Genomic DNA, 18,646 nt, shown 5'->3' on the forward strand with positions numbered 1-18,646 from the left:
CCTCCCCCGGCGCTCTCTGGTCCTCCCGTTCGACAGACAGCCGCATCTTCTCGCGCAGCGCCAGGTGCAGACGGGCGACGAGCAGGCGCGGGGTTCGCGCGCGGCCCGCGGGGCGAGGGCCGAGGGGCGTGCGCGGCGCCAGCATGTGGCTGCGCTGCGGCGGGGCCGGGTGCGGGACGCGGGCGGGAGGAGGACGTGAGGCGGCGCGGTGCCGGAATGGAGGCCTGGGGGAGGGGTGGGCGTGGGCGCCGCCAGACTCCCGTCGCTGAGCCCCGCGGGGCATGGGGAGGCCGCTCCGTTGCTCACTGTCCTCTTCCCGCAGCACCGTCTCCGAGACACCATGGTGAAAGTGAAGGCCGGAATAAACGGGTGAGTTTGGGGGTGCCAGGGTGGGGCCCTGGGCTGCGGCCGCTCCGCATTGCGTCTGCAGGCCTTGCCGGGCCGAGTCTTTGTAGCTGGGGGGGAAGGTTGGGGGTGGGAGTCTATCCGCAGCCAAGGAGAACTCAAGGTCAGCGCCCAGACCTGGTGGAGGTTCTCGCCTCAGAAGGCCTCGTGTCCACTACCCTCCCCCCGGCCCCCCGCTGTTGCGCCTTAAGTAACTCCGCCCATGCGGCAGAGGCTGCCTGGAGCCTTCTATTGCACCGGCGGCAGAGAAACGACGCAGCCGCCATTCTCCCCATCCCCCAGCGGGGGCTCCTTTCTTTCCTTTGGCGCTCTCCGGGGTCACGTGCCAGGAGAGGCGCCCCTCCCCCACAGCCCCTGCCCGTGGGGTGCAGTGCGCAGCCTGTGGCACCGGCCCGGGCGGGCTGCGGTGGCGTGGCCGCCATGTTGCAACCGGGAAGGAAATGAATGAAGCCCGTTAGGAAATCTTCCCGAGCTCTGCAGTCTTCCTCCTGCCTCAGTAGGGCGGGGCTTCCTTTATCCCGTAAACCAGGTGAAGCAAGGCTTTCCCGGTTCTTGCTCGCAGCGGGGCTGGCCCTCAGAACCCGGCCCTCGAGCCACAAGCCTGGTTTCCCTTCATCTAGGGCGATGCATCCTAGATAATGCTCTGACGGATCCAACAAGTGGGCTCATGGAGAGGTCCTCTTGTGCCCCTCCCTCCCAGAGTGTGGCAGCTGCGGCTTCGTGCCAAGCCAGGGGAGCTGAGTCACGGGTAGTTAGAAAATTTCCACCACAAAATGGCCCCTGTGGCGGCAGCCCCTCCTGCACGGCCACACCTCGGGGCTCCTGCCCACGCACGCCTAGGGCTGACCTGACCCTCAAGGCCAGGCGTAAAGGTCACTGGGAGGATTGGGTGTCTGTGGACCTCGGGAAGCCCGCCCTGCTCCCAGCTCCATCCTTCAGAAACCAGATCTCCCGCCCTGCTCCCAGGTTAAATATAGCCGCTGACCTTTCCGTGGTGGGTCCCACCCCTCCCCCACTTGCCCCCTGCTGCGACCCTCCAGGTTTCTGGAAAAGAGCTGGGAAGGACAGGAAGCGCAGCAAATCAGAGCCCTGGGACGAGGGGGTGGAAAACAGACTGATTTCTCCTCCCTGTGCCTGTTGCAGAAGGAGCTAGAAGAGAGCTAGGCTTACGCTGTGGGGTTCATTTCCGACCTTTCCTCCTGCCCTTTGAGCTCAGTGATGCTGAGTGTGCAAGTCTTTCCTCCCTAGAGGGTGTAGCTTGAAGCTGGGCCAAGGCAGCAGTAATCGTTCCCAGGGCACAGATAGTGGAATGACAAATGCCATGTGCCAGGCTTGAGCCCAGACTGGGTGGCAGCACCCCACTCGGCCACTTCTTGAAGAACTTCACGATTGGATGTTGAGCAAGACGGGAGCCCTCACATAGGGCTGTGCGGAGCCTGGTGGGGTTGCGCGGGGAAGGTAGAACTAGACCTCTGGGGACTTCCTGGGGCGGGAAATGCTGTGCCCTCCCTCTTAGGAGGGGCGGGCCGGGCTGCGCCCACGCCGGGGGCAACCCTCCCCTGCTTGCCTCATGCCTTCTTGCCTCTTGTCCATCAGCTTTGGCCGTATCGGACGCCTGGTCACCAGGGCTGCTTTTAACTCTGGCAAGGTGGATATTGTCGCCATCAATGACCCCTTCATTGACCTCAACTACATGGTGAGTGCCGCCCCGCAGCAGGTGTGAGGAGCTGCCGGCTGAGGGCAGCCCCTGATGCGTCTGCTTGTCCCCCAGGTCTACATGTTCCAGTACGACTCCACCCATGGCAAGTTCCATGGCACGGTCAAGGCGGAGAACGGGAAGCTTGTCATCAATGGCCATCCCATAACCATCTTCCAGGAGTAAGCGTGGGAGTTGGAGCAGAGGAAATGTGCTTCGGGCAGGCACCGCCTTGGGTGTGCAGGTACCTCATGTCCCTCGCCTTGGTCCTCTTTCCCCCCACAGGCGAGATCCCACCAAAATCAAATGGGGTGAAGCGGGCGCTGATTATGTTGTGGAGTCCACTGGCGTCTTCACCACCCTGGAGAAGGCCGGGGTGAGTGCCGGGGGCCATGGAGGGGGGAGATGACTCAGCCCCACCAGGGCAGAACCTGGGTTTGTAACAAACTGCTCCTCTGCAGGCTCACCTAGATGGGGGTGCCAAAAGGGTCATCATCTCTGCCCCCTCTGCTGACGCCCCCATGTTTGTGATGGGCGTGAACCACGACAAGTACCAAAACAACCTCACCATCGTCAGGTAAGGAGGGCGAGGGCAGTGGAGAAGGGGCCGGCGGGACCCCCCTTATGTGGGGGGCGGGGAGGCGAGCTTTCCCCTGATGCCCGTCCGTCCGTCTGTCTTTCCAGCAATGCCTCCTGCACCACCAACTGCTTAGCCCCCCTGGCCAAGGTCATCCATGACAACTTTGGCATCGTGGAGGGACTGATGGTAATGAGAGCTGTGGGCTTCGTTCATATCTCACCTGGCACCTCCTCCTCTCAGAGCCTGGCGCTGCGGTTAGGGGCGGAGGGATCGGCCCGGGTCTGTCCGTAATCCCTGCCGAGGTGGGGCGCCTCTGCAGGGCCTCACCCTCTCCCTCCACATTTCCAGACCACAGTCCATGCCGTCACCGCCACCCAGAAGACCGTGGATGGCCCCTCTGGGAAGATGTGGCGTGATGGCCGTGGGGCTCTCCAGAACATCATCCCTGCGTCGACTGGCGCTGCCAAGGCCGTGGGCAAGGTCATCCCCGAGCTGAACGGGTGAGGTGTTGCTGTCCCTGGGAAGCGGGCGGCAGGCAGAGGGCTGGGCGAGCTGACACTGACCCTGCCTCCGTGCCCACAGGAAGCTCACCGGCATGGCCTTCCGCGTCCCCACTGCCAACGTGTCGGTGGTGGACCTGACCTGCCGTCTGGAGAAGCCGGTACGTGCGGGTTGGAAAGGCTTGGTGGGCGGGGGGTTTGTCTCTGTGTTGAAGTGGGACTTGAATACCCACCTTGTTTTTACCGTATTAGGCCAAGTATGACGACATCAAGAAGGTGGTGAAGCAGGCGGCGGATGGCCCCCTCAAGGGCATCCTGGGCTACACTGAGCACCAGGTACTGGGCAGGGAGCCGGTGTCCCCTGGCCCCTCCGAGCAGGACTGGGCCCGTGTACTTAGCCCTCCCCCTTTCCCAGGTTGTCTCCTCCGACTTCAACAGTGACACCCACTCTTCCACCTTTGATGCTGGGGCTGGCATCGCCCTCAACGACCACTTCGTAAAGCTCATTGCCTGGTATGTGGCTGGGGTGGGGACAAGGCTCAAGAAAGTGGTTTGGGGTCTGGCGCCCTCTGGTGGCTGGCTCCGAAAAATAACCCTTAATGACTTGATCATTTTTTAGGTACGACAATGAATTTGGCTACAGCAACAGGGTGGTGGACCTCATGGCCCACATGGCCACCAAGGAGTAAGAGCCCTGGACCACCAGCCCCAGCCGGAGCACAGAGGAAGAGAGAGGCCTCGGCTGCTGGGGTGTCCCTGCCTACTCAGTCCCCATCTCACTGAGAATCTCCCCTCCTCATGACACGGTTTCCATGCCACAGCCCCTGAAGAATGGGAGGGGCCTAGGGAGCCCCACCTTGTCATGTACCATCAATAAAGTTCCCTGTACTCGGCCAGCTCTTGTTTTATCTTATCCTGGGGTCTAGGTTAACCGGGAGGGGTGCTGGGTGGGGGCCAAGGGGAAGCACCTCCCGCTGAAGATGCCAGGGAGGGTCCTGGCATGCCCCGGCCAAGTTTAGGGCTGGGCACCCAGACAGCCTTATGGAGGTGTGTGTGGCCTTGGCCTCTCCTGTCCAGGGGCCTCTGGGTGTTCCAGCGCCAGATCACAGGAAGGACCTCCACCTGGCCACCTGCAGGGAGGGCACACTAACATAGGGGCTTTGGAGTTGGGCTCTCTGACCCCTACCAGTTAGGTTGCAGTGAGGTACTGAGCAAGTTCTCTGCTCTGTGCCCTGGTACTTTATCTGCAAGATGAGGATGTCATGGTACCCGGCTCCTAAGGTCTGCGGCAGGATTAAATTAGGTGAACTACACAAGCACCTAGAGCCATGGCCAAGATGCTGAGCGCTATATAATTTTTAAAATCAGCAAAATAAGGTTAAAGCCCACCTCATAGTTTTGGGGAAGATGAATTGAGATGTGTGAAGTGTCAGGATGACATTTCCAGCATCCTTAGGGGAGGCGCGTGGGCTCTGCCACTTAAAGGCTCTGGCTGTGGGCAAGCTACTCAACCCGTGCTCAGCACACGCACACGTGTAAAGTGGACTAGTCACCATCAGAAGTGCTTGAAACAGTGACACAAAAGTGCTCAGTAAATACTCAGTTTCTTTGTTATTAAAGAGTCCATTCCAAGGTCAGCTCAGCACAGCCTCCTAAACCGAGGTATTCTGACCCAGGTCGCCCCAGTTTCTCCAGGCTTTTCCAAGCCTGCTGGGTCTTGGCGTGCGGCAGACACAGCAGAGGCACATCTTCAGCTGATGCCCAAGAAACCGAGGCCCTGAGCGCACCGCGCACACACAGGGCGCTTCACGTTCTGTCACTCAGCAGTGACTGGGAAACAAGAGCTTCCACCTCCCTTCAGGGTGCTGCACCCAGACCCAGGCGTTAAGGCCTCTTTATCGCATGGCACCCCCGCGGGGGAGGGTCACAGCCACACACGCTGTGCAGTCGCAGGCGGACAGCCCTGGGCACGTGGAGCAGCGGGCGCCCTCTAACAGCGGGGACCTCTCCACCTGCGTGTTGTGGCAGCCACTGCGGAAGCTCCCGCTGAATTCCCGTCATCCCAGTGTCTCGGCCAGTGAGCACCAGTGCGGAATCGTGCAGAGTCCAGGACGGTGCGCTGGCCCTGGACCACAGGGACGGAGGGAAGGCTCCACGTTCACATTCCCGGCACGTGGAGGTGAGGGGCCGCGATCGCTCTGGCAGCAGTTAAACATGGGGAAGAAGCGGACACCCACGCGTGAAGGCAGGAAAGCCCCGACTGCGGTGGGAGTTGCCCAGGACGGGCAGGGCCCAGCCTAGCTCCAGACACCCCAGTCCCCTGGAGGGGCCAAGCCCGAGGAGGGAAGCCCAAGGCAGGGGCGCCCCAGTCCCCAGGGGCCAGGCTTGGAGCGTTTGTACAGGGACACCCCTCTGTGAGCCCCTTGCCCTCTGCCTCGGTGCGTTCCCAGCGGCATGGGGCCTGGGGCAGCCAGGTGAGGCGGGTCCCTATCTCATGGAGCTATCAGATGAGACATCACGATCGGAGTCCTCAGTTTCGCTTGGCGGCGGCGGCGGGTCGCTAAACGGGACCGCAGTGAAAGCAGGAGACTTTCTAGAAAAAAACACCAGTTGTCACCTTGGGGCAGGCAGAACCCTAATGAGGCTGGCATCCCTCTTCCTGTGGCCTTATCCTCTGGCAGGTAGGTGAACACCTCAGGCAAGGACAGGGGGCCCATGAGGGAGGGTGGACGCAGGGAGAGGAGAGAGGGGTAGGGAAGAGAATTCTCTCGCATCCCACCCTGATGGGGAAAATGGTCCCTGTCTCTGTCTTAGACACTCTGAGAGGCTCAGAGGTCAGAAATATCCGAAGTCACAGCACGAGATGCTGCCTGAGCCTGACTATACTGCCCCTGGGGCCCTGACTTTATGTCTATCTGTAGTATTACTGTGATTTTTAAAAATCTACTTTTTTGCTGAGGTGTAACTTACACAGGGTCAAATGTACAAATCAAGGCCCTGACTTTAGATAAAAATCTGCCCTCATATTCCTTCTGTTCCTTGCTAGTTTTTAAACTGCCTCTAACCAGGGAAACCACCAGAGCTGGTGGCATTGGGAGGTTTCAGCCCTCCGGCCACGGATGGACAGAAGTGTCACCCAACTGCCAAGGAAGAGAAGACTGTCAATCTAGGCCAACCATACCAGGTGACTCCCAAAGGCCAGCCCCACCTCAAGATGTGACGGAGTCACCATCGGAGGGTCTGCAGGGCCTGCCAGCTGTGGGTTGTGTTCCACCCTCCCTCCCTGCGCCAGGCCAGGGGAGGCCCCTACCGGTCCCCGGACTGGGTGATGAGCCGGCGGCAGGTCTCCATCTGCACGTCCAGGCCGCGCTTCATGCTGCACATCTCCATGTACTCGTGCAGGTGCCGGTTCATGTCGTTCTTGGCTGTGGCCAGCTCCAGCTGTGGCGGGGCAGGCAGGGCCACTGGGGTTAGCAGGCCCAAGGCAGGAGGGGCCACAGCGCCTCTGCTCCCCCCGCCCCGCCAGGAGGCTAACACGCCAAGAGCACCAGCTGGGCCGGGGCCCAGGCAGCCATGGTTGAAGGCTCCGATTTAAAAATAAACCAGATCGAGGCAGAAGGCACTGAATATACTATCATTCCCTCTGGTTTTCCTGAAAATCTTTCGCTTTCGAAGGATGCAAAGGTATCTGCCACAGGCAGCATTCTTTCAGGAGACTGATAAGAGCAACGAGGAAGGAATGTACACGTGGGCAGGATGGCGCAGATCACGGGATCGCCGGCCACCGCGCCGGCTCGCCCCGCATTCCCCGTGCAACCTGGTCCCAGCTGCCTCCCTGTGCACCGTGAGCCCTCTGAGGGTCGGCCCTGGGTCGCATTCATCCCTGCGGGCCCAGCCCCTCAAGGAGCATTAACTCGCTCTGAGAAGCAGCTACAGGACTCACACAGGCAGGACGAAACCTGGCTCACTGCTGAGAGGGGCTCATTTCTCTTACTATTCTCTTGTTACTTTATTTTCTCACAAGCCATCCCCAGATACTACAAGAAAGACTGCCACACTGAATGTCCTATTGATTAGAAGATGTGTCCCAGCGTCAGAAATATTGTACGTGGAGCCGCAGGACTCAGTCACGCAGTCTCCCTCCCAGCACCCATCCTGCGGCCCAGGCTGAGCTAGCACAAGGTCTGGGCCAGGGACAGTCCGCTGCCTCTTTGTTTGGGGTACAAGTGCAGTGGCCAGGAGAGGCAGAACCAAACTGCGTGGAGTGATCTGCGTGGCTGCCGGTGCGCAGAGAGAGGAAGGGAACCGCCCGTGACTAATCTGACTTGGACAGAGAGGACAGGAACTTGGAGAGAGAAGGAAACGAGTCACAGGGCCAGACAAAAGAGATGGTTGGGACAGTGACATTCGGGGTGAGAGGGTGGCTGGGTGAAGCCTAGTGGGTATGGCAGGCTTGGTTCCACAGCTGGGGTCCCGCTGGGATTCCACAGCAGCAAGAGGAGCAGGATATGCTGGCTGTTCAGGCTAGGGGGAAAATATGACGCCACCAGCTCTTGTCCAGATAGGCTGCCTGCCACCTATACGTCAATTTCTCCACCTGCGGTGGGGAGGAGGGGAGCTGGTATGGAGGGCTTGGGTCTGGAACCCATCAGTCAGGGAGACAGAGAAGAAGGAAATGAACCAAATAGGTTGTATCAAAATCTAGGCCAGTACTGCCACCGGTAGTCTCTGCATATTTCCACGTCCTTAATTCATGCCCTTAAAGCAGGAGTGAGATAAGGAGATATATCCTCAATGCCAACTTGAAAACCTCCAGCTCCAGCCTGAGCAGAGGTGGGTGAGGCGGGGGAGATGGAGTTGAGGTGGGATAGGCAGGAAGAAACCTCCCCCCACCACCATTCTGGGCCTGGTCCCTGCCTCTGTCTCAGTGACCCCAAGAGATCAAGGTCACAAAGATACGGGTCCCTGGATCTCCAGACGGATCCCTGGGAGCACCACTGCGAGCGAAGTCAGCAGGTCACCCCCCTGCCATCCCCCACTGTTGGTCAACTGGGACAGGAGAGGAGTCGGGTGACTGGAAAACAGCTGAAAAGGCACGCTTCCGTTGAGGATGTTCTTTTCTTTCTTAGCAGGTCATGTTTTACACCAGGCACTCTGCTCCAGGGCAAGAGCCAGGTTGAGATGGCAGCCCCAGATCCCTGCTCTGGGGCCCCTACTTGGTTGAAGGTACAGCAGAAATACCAACCTCAAACCTACCATCCAAAAGAGGTGGGAAAGAACCAAGAAAAAAGGAGGAGGGGAGGGAGGAGTGAGGCAGGGCAAACAGGAGAATGGAGATAGTTCTCCCTGGCCATGTCTTTAGCCTGTAGCGTAAATCTGACCGTGTCTGTAAAACTTAGCATTAGTCTGCCTGGCAAAAAAAAAAAAAAAAATTCTGCTTAGAGGAGCAGGACTATTTGATGTGTGTTAGGAAAATGAGTATGTAGGAAAATCATCTCTCAACGTCCTTCTCAAAATGTAGCCAGTGTGAGAGCAATCAGAGTACAGTGGCCCCTATTACAACGGTTTCGCTTTCAGCAATTTTAGTTACCTATGGTCAACTGTGGTCTAAAGATATTAAATGATAAATTCCACAAAGAAAGAATTCATAAGTTTTAAACTTCATGCTGTTCTGCATAGCATGATGAAATCTCGTGCCACCTGCTTCCGTCCCACCCGGGACGTGAATCTCCCTTTGTCCAGTGGGTCCACGCTGGCTACTCTGCCCACTGTCTACTCTCCTGGTCACTTTAGTAGCCGAGTCAGCAGGTCCGCTGTCGTGGTATCTCGACAGTTTATTTCATAGTGGTCCCAAAGCACAACAGTGATGCTGGCAATTCGGACATGCCGAAGAGAAGCCGGCAAGAGCTTCCTTTAAGTGAAAAGGTGAAATTTCTCAACTTAATAAGAAAAAAAATCCTATGCTGAGGTTGCTAAGATCTACGGTAAGAAGAAACCTCCTTCCATGAAATTGTGAAGAAGGAAAAAAGAGATCTGTGCTGGTTTTGCTATCGTACCTCAAACTGTAAAAGTGACAGCCACAGCGTGTGACAGTGCTTAGGTACGATGGAGAAGGCATCACATTTGTGGGTGGAAGACATGAGCAAAACTGTTTTCTGACTGATGGCCTTGGGCTCAGTACTCCCCAAGATTTCAGGCATCCACGGGGGTCCTGGGACATAGTCCCCTCAGGTAAGGGGCAACTGCCGCACGAAAATGCCACGTGGGCTTGAAGAGAGGCTGAGAGTCAGAGTCTCCCCGCCTCCTCCCCAAGCCAGAACGTCAGCAAAGGACCATCTCACCCAGGGCAGGGGGGCTCACAGGCAGTCACATCCAGCCCTCCCTCCACAGCAGCCTCCACTCTGTGGTTCCACAAATCCTTCCTGCAGCCCCTAAAGGCCTAGAGTTTAAGTTAAAGCATCAGCTCCACTTGCCATTTCTCTAGAAGGTTTCTCAAGGTTTGCCAATAAGCATGGAGATTTCTCCATTACCTCAAAGGCTGAGGGGAAGAGGCAGGAAAGTTCACGTTCATCTCTGAGTGCTACGGCACTGACAGTATTAGTAACAATAAGACAAAGACCATTATGGTATACTTATTATGAGCCAGACACTGCACTAAGGTCTGTATGTGCGTTATTTCACTTGATCTTTTTGTTTGTTTGTTTTCTTGTTTTAAGAGACAGGGTCTCACCCTGTCACCCAAGCTAGAGTGCAGTGGCATGATCATAGCTCACTGTAGCCTTCAACTTCCGAGTTCAAGTGATCCTCCTGCCTCAGCCTCCCGAGTAGTTGGGGCTACCAGGCGCGAACGCTACCACACCTGGATAATTTTTCTTTTAATAGAGATGGGGTCTTGCTATGTTGCCCAGGCTAGACTCTATCTCCTGGCCTCAACCAATCCTCCTACCTTGGCCTCCCAAAGTGCTGGGATTATAGACGGGAGCCACTGTGCCTGGCCCATTTGATCTTCTAAACAACCCTAGAGGGGAGGCATTATTAAACTCCTCATTTCACAAATAAAGAAACAGGCTCAGGAGAGAACAAGTAACTTGTTGCAAGTCAAGAGTGGTTGTCAACGACAGAGCTGAGATTTGAACCCATGTCTATCTGCTTCCAGAGTCTGAGGCCGTAAGGGCCCACCAGAGGTAGGTACTACTGCCAAGAGATCACTCCTCCCTACAAAAGAAAGGGACAGGCCCTGGTCTCAAGGGTCCCCCAGCGATGAGACTGCTGCACCTGCAGCTCCACTCAAGACCCACCGGGGAACTGTGCCTCTTGGCTTCCACTCACGCCCTTACCTCTATCTGGTCGATGGTTTCCTGATACTCTTTCTCCCGGGTTTTGAACAGGGACTCAGTATCCTTAATTACCTTCTCCAAGCTGTCTTCCTGCTGCTGGAGTAGACAGGGGAGCAGGGGGGAGGCCAGCCAGGGAGGGATGGGATGGGTGCATCCCACAGGGCCAAGGCAGAGGAGAGAAAGAGAAAGTCAGGTTAAAGGGAACCGGAGAAAGGACAGCAGAAGGATGGAGGCCGAGGGGAGAAGCAGGGAAAGCATGACGGCCACATGGGGAGAACAGAGCCAGGAGTGGGGAGACAGGGCATCAGGCTGGAGCGGCGGAACTGGAGGCCCCTGAGGCGGGAGGGAAGGTTACCTCTCCCTGGGCCTCTGCAGCTGCCATGGCATAGCCTGAGAAATCCTCCCAAAGCAGCAGGGTCTCCTCAGTCTCCTCCCAAGTCAGGCTGTCACAGTCGTCCTCAAAATCATACTCCCTCCTAGAGACAGGGAACCCGTGTGTCAAGGAGGGCGGGGGCTGCCTCCTGGTGGAGGGGCTGCGGGGGCTCCGGCCTGTCGTGGGGAAGGGCGCCGAGGGGCTGCTGCGCGGGCAGCCGCGGACTCACAGCTGGCTGAGCATGCGCTGCATCTCCTCGTTGATGCTGAGGGCTGTGCTCTCCTCCTCATCCCCATCGGGCTGGCGGGGCCCGTCACTCTCCGACAGGGAGGTGTCCTCCTCCACGGCAGCCTTGCGCTCCCGCTTCCGCCCCCCCATGGATGGGACCTTAATGGGAGACAAGTGCAGAGACTACAGAGACGAGGCCGGGTGCGTGAGGAGAAGGGCGGGGCCGGGCCGGGCAGACACGGGGAGGGGAGAAGCACGAACCAGAGGGAAGGGTGGGGCGGACAGAGAGAAAAGTCACAGTTACAACGACAGGAACAGAAACATGCAGAGTCACCAAGGGACAGACACACAGACACACACAGAGGGGCCAGGGCTGCAGGCTGAGAAGGCAGAAAAGGAAGAAATAGAGAAAAGAGAGCAGTGAGAAAGGGAGGAATGGCTTGTCGGGGCCTCAGTCAGAAGTGCATAAGGGCTACAGAGGAATTTCTTTTCTAAAGAAAAGTCTTTCTGATAAAACGACTCAACTGAAAAAGGAAGTTTTAGGCTGCAAGGAGGATGAGGACACAGTGTTTATAAAGGAGAACTTGAATCACATCCAGATCTGGAAAGCCAGGGAGAGAAGGGAGAGAGTGAAATGAAATAAAGAGAATAAGAGAGAGAAAAGGAGGGAAGAGCGAGGAAGAGAGAAAGGGGAGAAGAAATCTGTGCTGAAGAGCCCGCAGGTCAAACTGACAGCCAGAGGGCCCAGGTGGTTTAGAAACTGGGACTGGGACATGAATAAGCTTGCGTGAGATCACACTAACCAGCTTCTTCTGTGGAGAAAGCAAGAGAGAAGATGAGAGCAAGAGAGAGGAGAGGAAGCAGGCAGAGGAGAGAGAGGGAGGGAGAGATGGCGTTAGAGACAGCTTCCAAAACTTCTCTCCTGAGGCTGCTCCTGGCCCCCCAGCCTAGTCCCACCGAGGGCCCCAGGAGCCAGGATAGGGAAGGACCCCAATCTGGAGGGCAAGGCCTATGCTCTAGGCCAGCCAAGATGGAAGCTCCTTCGCCTGCTCCCCCACCCCGCCCTGCTGGAAGCTGAGGGCAGCCCCGTCTCACCTGGAACATCTGGATCATGTCCTCACAGTTGCGCTGCTGGGCCACGTCGCACAGTTTGGCAGTGATGTCGATGCGGCGACAGATGTCCATATCTACCTTCATGGCCTTTTCCTGGATCTTGGTGTCCAGCTCTGACAGGTTCTGTCCAAGGAACACAGGGAACAGTGAGGAGGTGCCCAGTGCTCCAGACAAGGACGAATGAGGCCTGGCACGATCTGCAGATTTCCTGTCATATCGTGGGCACCTCCTCCGTGAAGCCTCTGACACCTTAAGCAGAATGCAGTCCTTCCTGCGTGGCCGCCCCACACCACTTTGCCCATACCCTGGGTGTTGGGCTGCTCGGGCCACCGGCTCCCTGGGCAGATGGGAGCCCTGGAGGGTGCGGCCCAGTGCCTGGGACCATCAGCAGTCCTTACCCTCCTGGAACTCATGTTTCCAAGGGGAAAGAGATACCACTAGGAATGACGGGTGGAGAAAGTACTGTAGTAATAACCACAGGTAACACCTACTGAGCTGACACTACATGCCAGGCACTGTCCTAGGCGCATTATGACCTTCACAGCAATTCTGCAGTGTACACGCTTTTATTTTCCCATTCCACACCGGCCGATGAGGGTTCAGAGGTTAAGGGATTCACCCGAGGCCACAGTGTGCACAAGTTGCAGAGCTGGGGTCTGTGCCAGGCAGCCAGGCTCCAGAAGCCGCGCTCCCCCTGGCTGCCCCGCAGCCCTGGTAACGACGGAGGCTGCATGCCTTTGCGATGCAACATTGAGACTTTCCTTCCTTCCCTTTCTCTGGATTTAGGGGGCAACGTGAAAAAGGGAAAGATCGCAAAGAAGGGGGCGGTGGACAGGGCATCAACAGGCTAGAACCAGCAGGGCCTGCTCCTCCCGCCTCAGGCAGCTAACTGCACGCACGAGTGTGAGGGCCAGTGCGAGGGCTGTACTCACGTTGCTCATGAGTCCCTTGAAGACGACCAGCTCAGCCTTCAACTGCTCCACCTTCGTCGCCAGCTCCTCTTGGCAGGCGTCGGCCTCTTGGGCTTCCTAGGGTCGGCAGAAAACCCTGACGTCAGTGGCACTGTCAATGCTGGAAGAAGGTAAAGACAACAAGGAGGGACAGGGAGGGCGCACCATGGCCTCGGGGCAAAGGGGGACACCAAGGGAAGCACAGGCAGCAAGTGGGCAGCCACCCTCACCTCCTGCAGCTCATTTACGCGCTCCTGCAGCTGTATCCGCACCGTGTATTCCTCTTCCCACCTGACAGACATGGGGAAAGGCGGACAGAACGTAGGTACAGAGCCCTTCCCCGCCCCCACGGCCCTCTGTCCCCCTCCTTGGCTCAGGCTCAGCCCCCAGGTCTGGTTCCCTAGATGGGGAGGAGCAGCGCGCAGGAATGTCTGGCGGGCAGCCGGTGGCAGCTGCAGCTGTCGGGCGGCTCCACACTTCCTGACAAGTGCCAAGCTCACCAGCTGCCTTCCCGGAACCTCCGGGCCATGCACCAGGAACTCTATTTAACAGCAACTGCGGCTGTTCTGGTCCTTTGCAATGCCCATCCCTGCTCAGGCCCCCGCTCAACCAGCTGTCTGGCTGGCCTCATCACCCACCTCCTGCCCCCACCAGACCACCAGGTCCACCCGGCCCAGTCTCCCACCTTCAGTCGCACAGATCCGGTCTCCTGCCCGCACCAGAACAGAGCTCGTCTAGCCTGCTGCCCTGCCTCTTGTGGTACCATTTAACCCTGTAAAAGCATCTGCAGGACACATACCGCATCAACAGAGTTGGTCAAGGCCTGGTAGGAGACACTTGAAGTCTTTCCCCCACAAGCTGCAGGAACTGCCCACCCATCCCCCTCTAAGTGAGCCACAGAGAGGTAACGGGGCTGGCCCTGCGACCAGAAGTCCCCCAGCAGCGTTACAGCAGTGGACATCTAGAGCTGGGATTACTGAGCACCCAAACCCAGAGGGAAAGGTGAAGTAGAGCATGCCACAGGCCCCGCTAGTGTGGCGGATCAGAACCAGAAGCAGCACCTCCTGGGACCCAGAATTCAGAGGCTAAGACCAAGTAGGACAGAGGACACTCCTGGCCAAAGGGCAGGGTCCTAGGGCATGTTTCCCAGGGCCAGCTTTTCACACCCATCTGCCACGATGAGTGGTGCATATTCTATTCCACTCCAGACATGGAAGGGGGCTGGGGACCTCCACTGCTCAGGCTGTGGCCCTGGTATCTCAGGGCCCACAGGTCAGCTGGCATAGCAGCCCTATTCATGTAAGCTCATCGCTCTTGCCACTTTCTGGAAAGGCTTCTTTCAGTCTGAGAAAGGAAGGGAACTGCACCAACAGAGAAACTTAAATACAAGAAAGGTGGTTAGGAAGTGGCAAAGAAGAAAGCAAGAAAATTAAAATGCAAGAGATCAGCTTCTGCAACATCCAGTCCTGTCCTCCCCAGGCCTCCGTCTCCCTTCCTACCGCGCCCTCCCCAGTCCTGTCTCCCCGCCCACAGCCGCACTGCAGCAGTCCTAATAATAACTCCTGCACATCACCCTGGCGCCCTCCCCGTGCACAGGGTGGGCGGAGGCAGCCAGTCCAGCCACCAGCCTTCCTGGCTCCCCGACCCCACTCTTCCCTGCCGGGCCACATATGTCCTTTTCCTTTCCACTCGGGCACTCTCAGCCACACAGAGGTAGTGAGGGCCCTAGTGGCATCAGTTATGTGTTTTCTTAGATAAGACCATTATCTTTTCCGGGCCTTGGTTTCTTCGTCCACAACACAAAGGCATGGAACGTGGTACCCTCATGCCCCTGGAGTACGCGAGTCCCTGGAGGCGGAGAGCAATACTGACAAGGGCACAATAACCCTGGACAAGACGCATCAGCGAGGGCAGGAAGTACTGCTGGTCACTGAACTCAACAAACTCAGGTAGAAACTTAAAGCAAGGAAGTTAGCTAAAGATGAAGATTAATGAAATCTTACAGGGTAAAAAAATCTGAAAATGAATCATCTGGAAGCTCACTACAATTCTATTGCTCTCCACCCAGACTTTCACACAAACAGGTTCATTTTGGCCTCCCTTCCAATCTGGTCTCACAAGCTTCCCTTAATGTGAGTAGAATTTGAGCCATTTTTATGTATTCTGCATAGACCAAATACCTCTCTTCCAATTAAACTGTATCCTTGAGTTGAAGAGAGAAAATAGGACTATTTCAATATTGGAAAAACTGAGGCTCAGGGGAAAAGTCCCACAAGGCAAGGGAGCTGAAAATAGAACCCAGGAGGCCTCAGCTACTTCCCAGTTTAGTGCTCAAGCCATCCCCATGCCTTCCAGACTAAGGACAGGAGTTACAGTGTTGCTATAAAAAGCACAGAAGGAGGGCATCTCATGGGCGGAAGAAGAGTAACTGCCAGTGTCACGTACCACACCAGTCTAGCTACGGGCCCTCTGCACAGCAACGTGCTGCAGAGCGATGAGCTAATCAATCCCCACAGAGTAACTCTTTGCTGCCCTGGACAGCTGGACCAAGGACAAACACTGCTTCAGTTTAAAAAACAGAAAATGCTCCTGAGAACAGCAGTTGTTCCTGTGGTTGTGGATGTATTCCAGAACTGTCCCTGTTCCACTGCTGACTGCATTAACTCCTACAGGGCAGGGCAAGCTGGTTCTGGCTGGCACCTGAATGATGATTTGGGGACAACTGAAACCCCCAAGGACACATAACTAAGGAAGCCAGCATGCAGACAGGACTCAAGCTCAGAAAGCCTGCCCCTCTGTGACCTGGTAGACTCCAGCTGGTGATAAAGACCTGAAGGTTGCCCCCAGACCCAGCGGTAATCTAGAACATTCATTCAGCCAATCCTCACCCACTACTGAACCAGACACCAATCCCTGCTAGGCTGGGCTGCAAAGGTAGTTCCTTGGCCTGCCCACAAGGGGTCATAATAGCTGGGCTGAGACTGGAGGTCCCCAAACCAAAGCCTCCTTCTGTCACCCCTTCCTGCTCCACCGTGGCATGGGTCACAGAGTATGCAAAACACTGCCTCTGTTTATGCTCCTGTCCTATCGGCCTGGTTACCAATCATCTTAGGAATCCACTTGGTGTACAGCCAGCACTCTGCCATTACATCCCTTCCCCACACCCCTTGGGTCCAGGTTCCTCTCAGAAAGCCAAAACTTCATCTGCAGAATGCACTGGACCCGCCCCAAGCCACTTACAGCCCAGGGTGTGTCGGTATTCCCAACTTTTCCCTACTTGGTTCCTTTGCTGGCTCTGTTCACAATTCCTCCCCCTGCAGCCCTTTACTGATCCCCACGGGCCCTATACCAACAACCTGCCCCTTCCCCTTGCTCTTTCCCTACAGAATTCTCTTTACTCTTTCTTTTCCCATTTTTTTTACCTACTCCAAGCAGTACCTTGAGGTCTCATCGTATAGAACCAGGTTTCCATCCAGGGGATTCCAGTGGACCGTATAGAACCAGGTCTCCATCCAGTGGATTCCAGTGGACCATATAGAACCAGGTCTCCATCCAGTGGATTCCAGTGGACCGTATAGAACCTGGTTTCCATCCAGGGGATTCCAGTGGACCGTATAGAACCAGGTTTCCATCCAGGGGATTCCAGTGGACCGTATAGAACCTGGTTTCCATCCAGGGGATTCCAGTGGACCGTATAGAACCTGGTTTCCATCAGTATTCCTCTGGGAAACCCTGGGCAGTGGCAGGATCACCCACTGCAGGGTGTAGCCCCTCCCCCCTCCAGTTTCACTTAGTTTCCCAAATTTAAGCTATACCCTTAGCCTCCTACTTTTGGTCAGTGTGTGAAGCTTCTATCCCAAAATTGCCCCAAGGGCTGAGACTGGTAGGGGCACAGTGTACCCCACTATACCTTTACACAGTGTACCTTTCAGACCAGAGCCCCTGTCACGCCTTGCAAAACCCCACAGTTAACACAGTCATCCAAACCCTGCAGCCTAGACTATGAGACAGAGAGACAGCCAGCAGTATGAATCCCCCAGTGTTTTCCTCCTTCTTCCTGTCACGAGTTGGACTTCTGCATCCAATTCCTTCCAAGCTCCTCATTATACAGCAGGAACTTACTCTTATTCTATTCACCCCGATTCCTCGGAATCCACACCGATTCCCCAGGCCGTTGTGAGTGGCATGACACGGAGCCCTATCCCCACCTTCCTGGTCCCTACCTCCGCTTGTATTCGTCCCTCTCCCGCTTCACTTTGGCCAGCACGTTGTACAGCGCACGGATCTCAGGGGTGATGGTGTCGATCTGGACGCCGACCCCGTCGGGGTGCACCCACGACAAGCCAGGCCCCTGCACCAGAGTGGGCTCCAGTCCCGGCCCGAGCCGGCGGGCGTGCGAGAAGGACCAGATGGTGCCGGGCATGAAGCGGGCCGACGAGGAGTAGGCGGTGGAGGTGGAGGTGGAGGTGGAGGTGGATGGCGACGAGTGGCAGGCCGCGGAGGGCGCGAGGGGGCCGGCCGGCGAGCGCGCAGGCGAGCCCAGCACCCGCGCTGAAGGGGTGCAGACGGCCGACGGCCGGGCGCCCAGGGGCAGCCCCAGGGGCCGGATGGGGCTGACGAAGCCGGTCTGCACGGCCTGGTCGCGGCGAGCCAGGCCCCGCCGGCCCTGCTTACCCTCCTCCAGCGCCTGCTGCAGCTGCTTCTCCAGCAGCCGGTTCCGGCGCTCCAGCTCGTGCACCTTAGCCAGGAAGCAGCGGAACCGGAGGTTCAGGGTCTTGAGCACGTTGATGTTGGAGCCCAGGTCGTTGCGGAGGGCCATGGCGGCAGGCGGGGCCGAGCCTGGCCCGGGTGGCGAGTAGGCAGCGGGCCCGGCCGGGGCGAGAGGCGCCGGGGGCAGGTCTCCTCCCCCGGTGAAGTGGTCGCCTCCCAGGTGGTCCCCCAGCGGGCCGGACAGGCCCTGCTGCTCCTGCTGTAGGAGGAAGAGATTGGGGCCGAATAACGGATTCATGGCTGCGCCTTCTGCTGGGAGATGGAGACCGGTGCAACAGCAGGGATGGAGGGCGAGCGGGAAGAGCCAATGAGGCGCCAGCGGGCCACCGGCGGCCAATCAGACGCCTCGGCAAAGGGGCAGAGGTCAGAGGCGGGGCGGGCCGGGAGGAAGCCAATGAAAGGCTCCAACTGGAGGCTGGCCCCGCAGCTTTCCGGGTCTGGGGCCGGCTGCTAGCCCTTCTCTGGGGTGCGACTGCTTGGAATCCAGCCGGAGTGGTGTAAAACCCGGGACCTCCAGCATCCCATGGGTTCTTATGGCAGGAAGCCAGTCTTCCCTCCACCCCATCGCCCTCCTCTCCCAAGTCCAAACACCTCAGCTGTGACTCCATGGCTCTCCTCTCCTGGGGAGACCAAGAGATCGCAGGAGCCTGAAACTGACCTGATGTATCAGTAGTATCCAACCGTTCCCTCTTCA

At 57.4% G+C, this 18,646-nt stretch overlaps 2 protein-coding genes across 7 annotated transcripts; one reads left to right on the plus strand and one right to left on the minus strand.

Annotated features, from left to right (window-relative positions):
* GAPDH (glyceraldehyde-3-phosphate dehydrogenase) lies at positions 1-4,074 on the plus strand. The gene is made up of 12 exons (XM_069489746.1): positions 1-64; positions 323-369; positions 2,002-2,101; positions 2,177-2,283; positions 2,387-2,477; positions 2,563-2,678; positions 2,786-2,867; positions 3,030-3,181; positions 3,264-3,342; positions 3,434-3,517; positions 3,597-3,694; positions 3,801-4,074. The coding sequence occupies exons 2-12, from the start codon at positions 341-343 to the stop codon at positions 3,868-3,870; spliced, it is 1,008 nt and encodes a 335-aa protein (XP_069345847.1). The 5' UTR covers positions 1-64; positions 323-340; the 3' UTR covers positions 3,871-4,074.
* A 734-nt stretch (positions 4,075-4,808) lies between these two features.
* Positions 4,809-18,203, minus strand: IFFO1 (intermediate filament family orphan 1). Of its 6 annotated transcripts, none has more exons than XM_069490297.1 (10): positions 17,406-18,203; positions 13,413-13,473; positions 13,165-13,260; positions 12,215-12,355; positions 11,923-11,928; positions 11,121-11,278; positions 10,874-10,994; positions 10,519-10,611; positions 6,492-6,622; positions 4,809-5,774 (listed from the first exon to the last, which is right to left on the minus strand). In XM_069490297.1, exons 1-10 carry the CDS (start codon positions 18,188-18,190, stop codon positions 5,669-5,671), a joined length of 1,698 nt encoding a protein of 565 aa, XP_069346398.1. In that variant the 5' UTR covers positions 18,191-18,203; the 3' UTR covers positions 4,809-5,668. The 6 variants fall into 6 exon arrangements, with proteins under 6 accessions (XP_069346398.1, XP_069346397.1, XP_069346395.1 ...); XM_069490296.1 differs by having other exon boundaries at positions 11,923-11,931; XM_069490294.1 differs by having other exon boundaries at positions 10,519-10,614; positions 11,923-11,931.
* Between the last annotated feature and the right edge of the window lie 443 nt (positions 18,204-18,646).

The sequence above is a fragment of the Eulemur rufifrons genome, chromosome 16 (genome assembly GCF_041146395.1).
Source record: "Eulemur rufifrons isolate Redbay chromosome 16, OSU_ERuf_1, whole genome shotgun sequence".
In the NCBI taxonomy this organism is placed as follows: domain Eukaryota; kingdom Metazoa; phylum Chordata; class Mammalia; order Primates; family Lemuridae; genus Eulemur; species Eulemur rufifrons.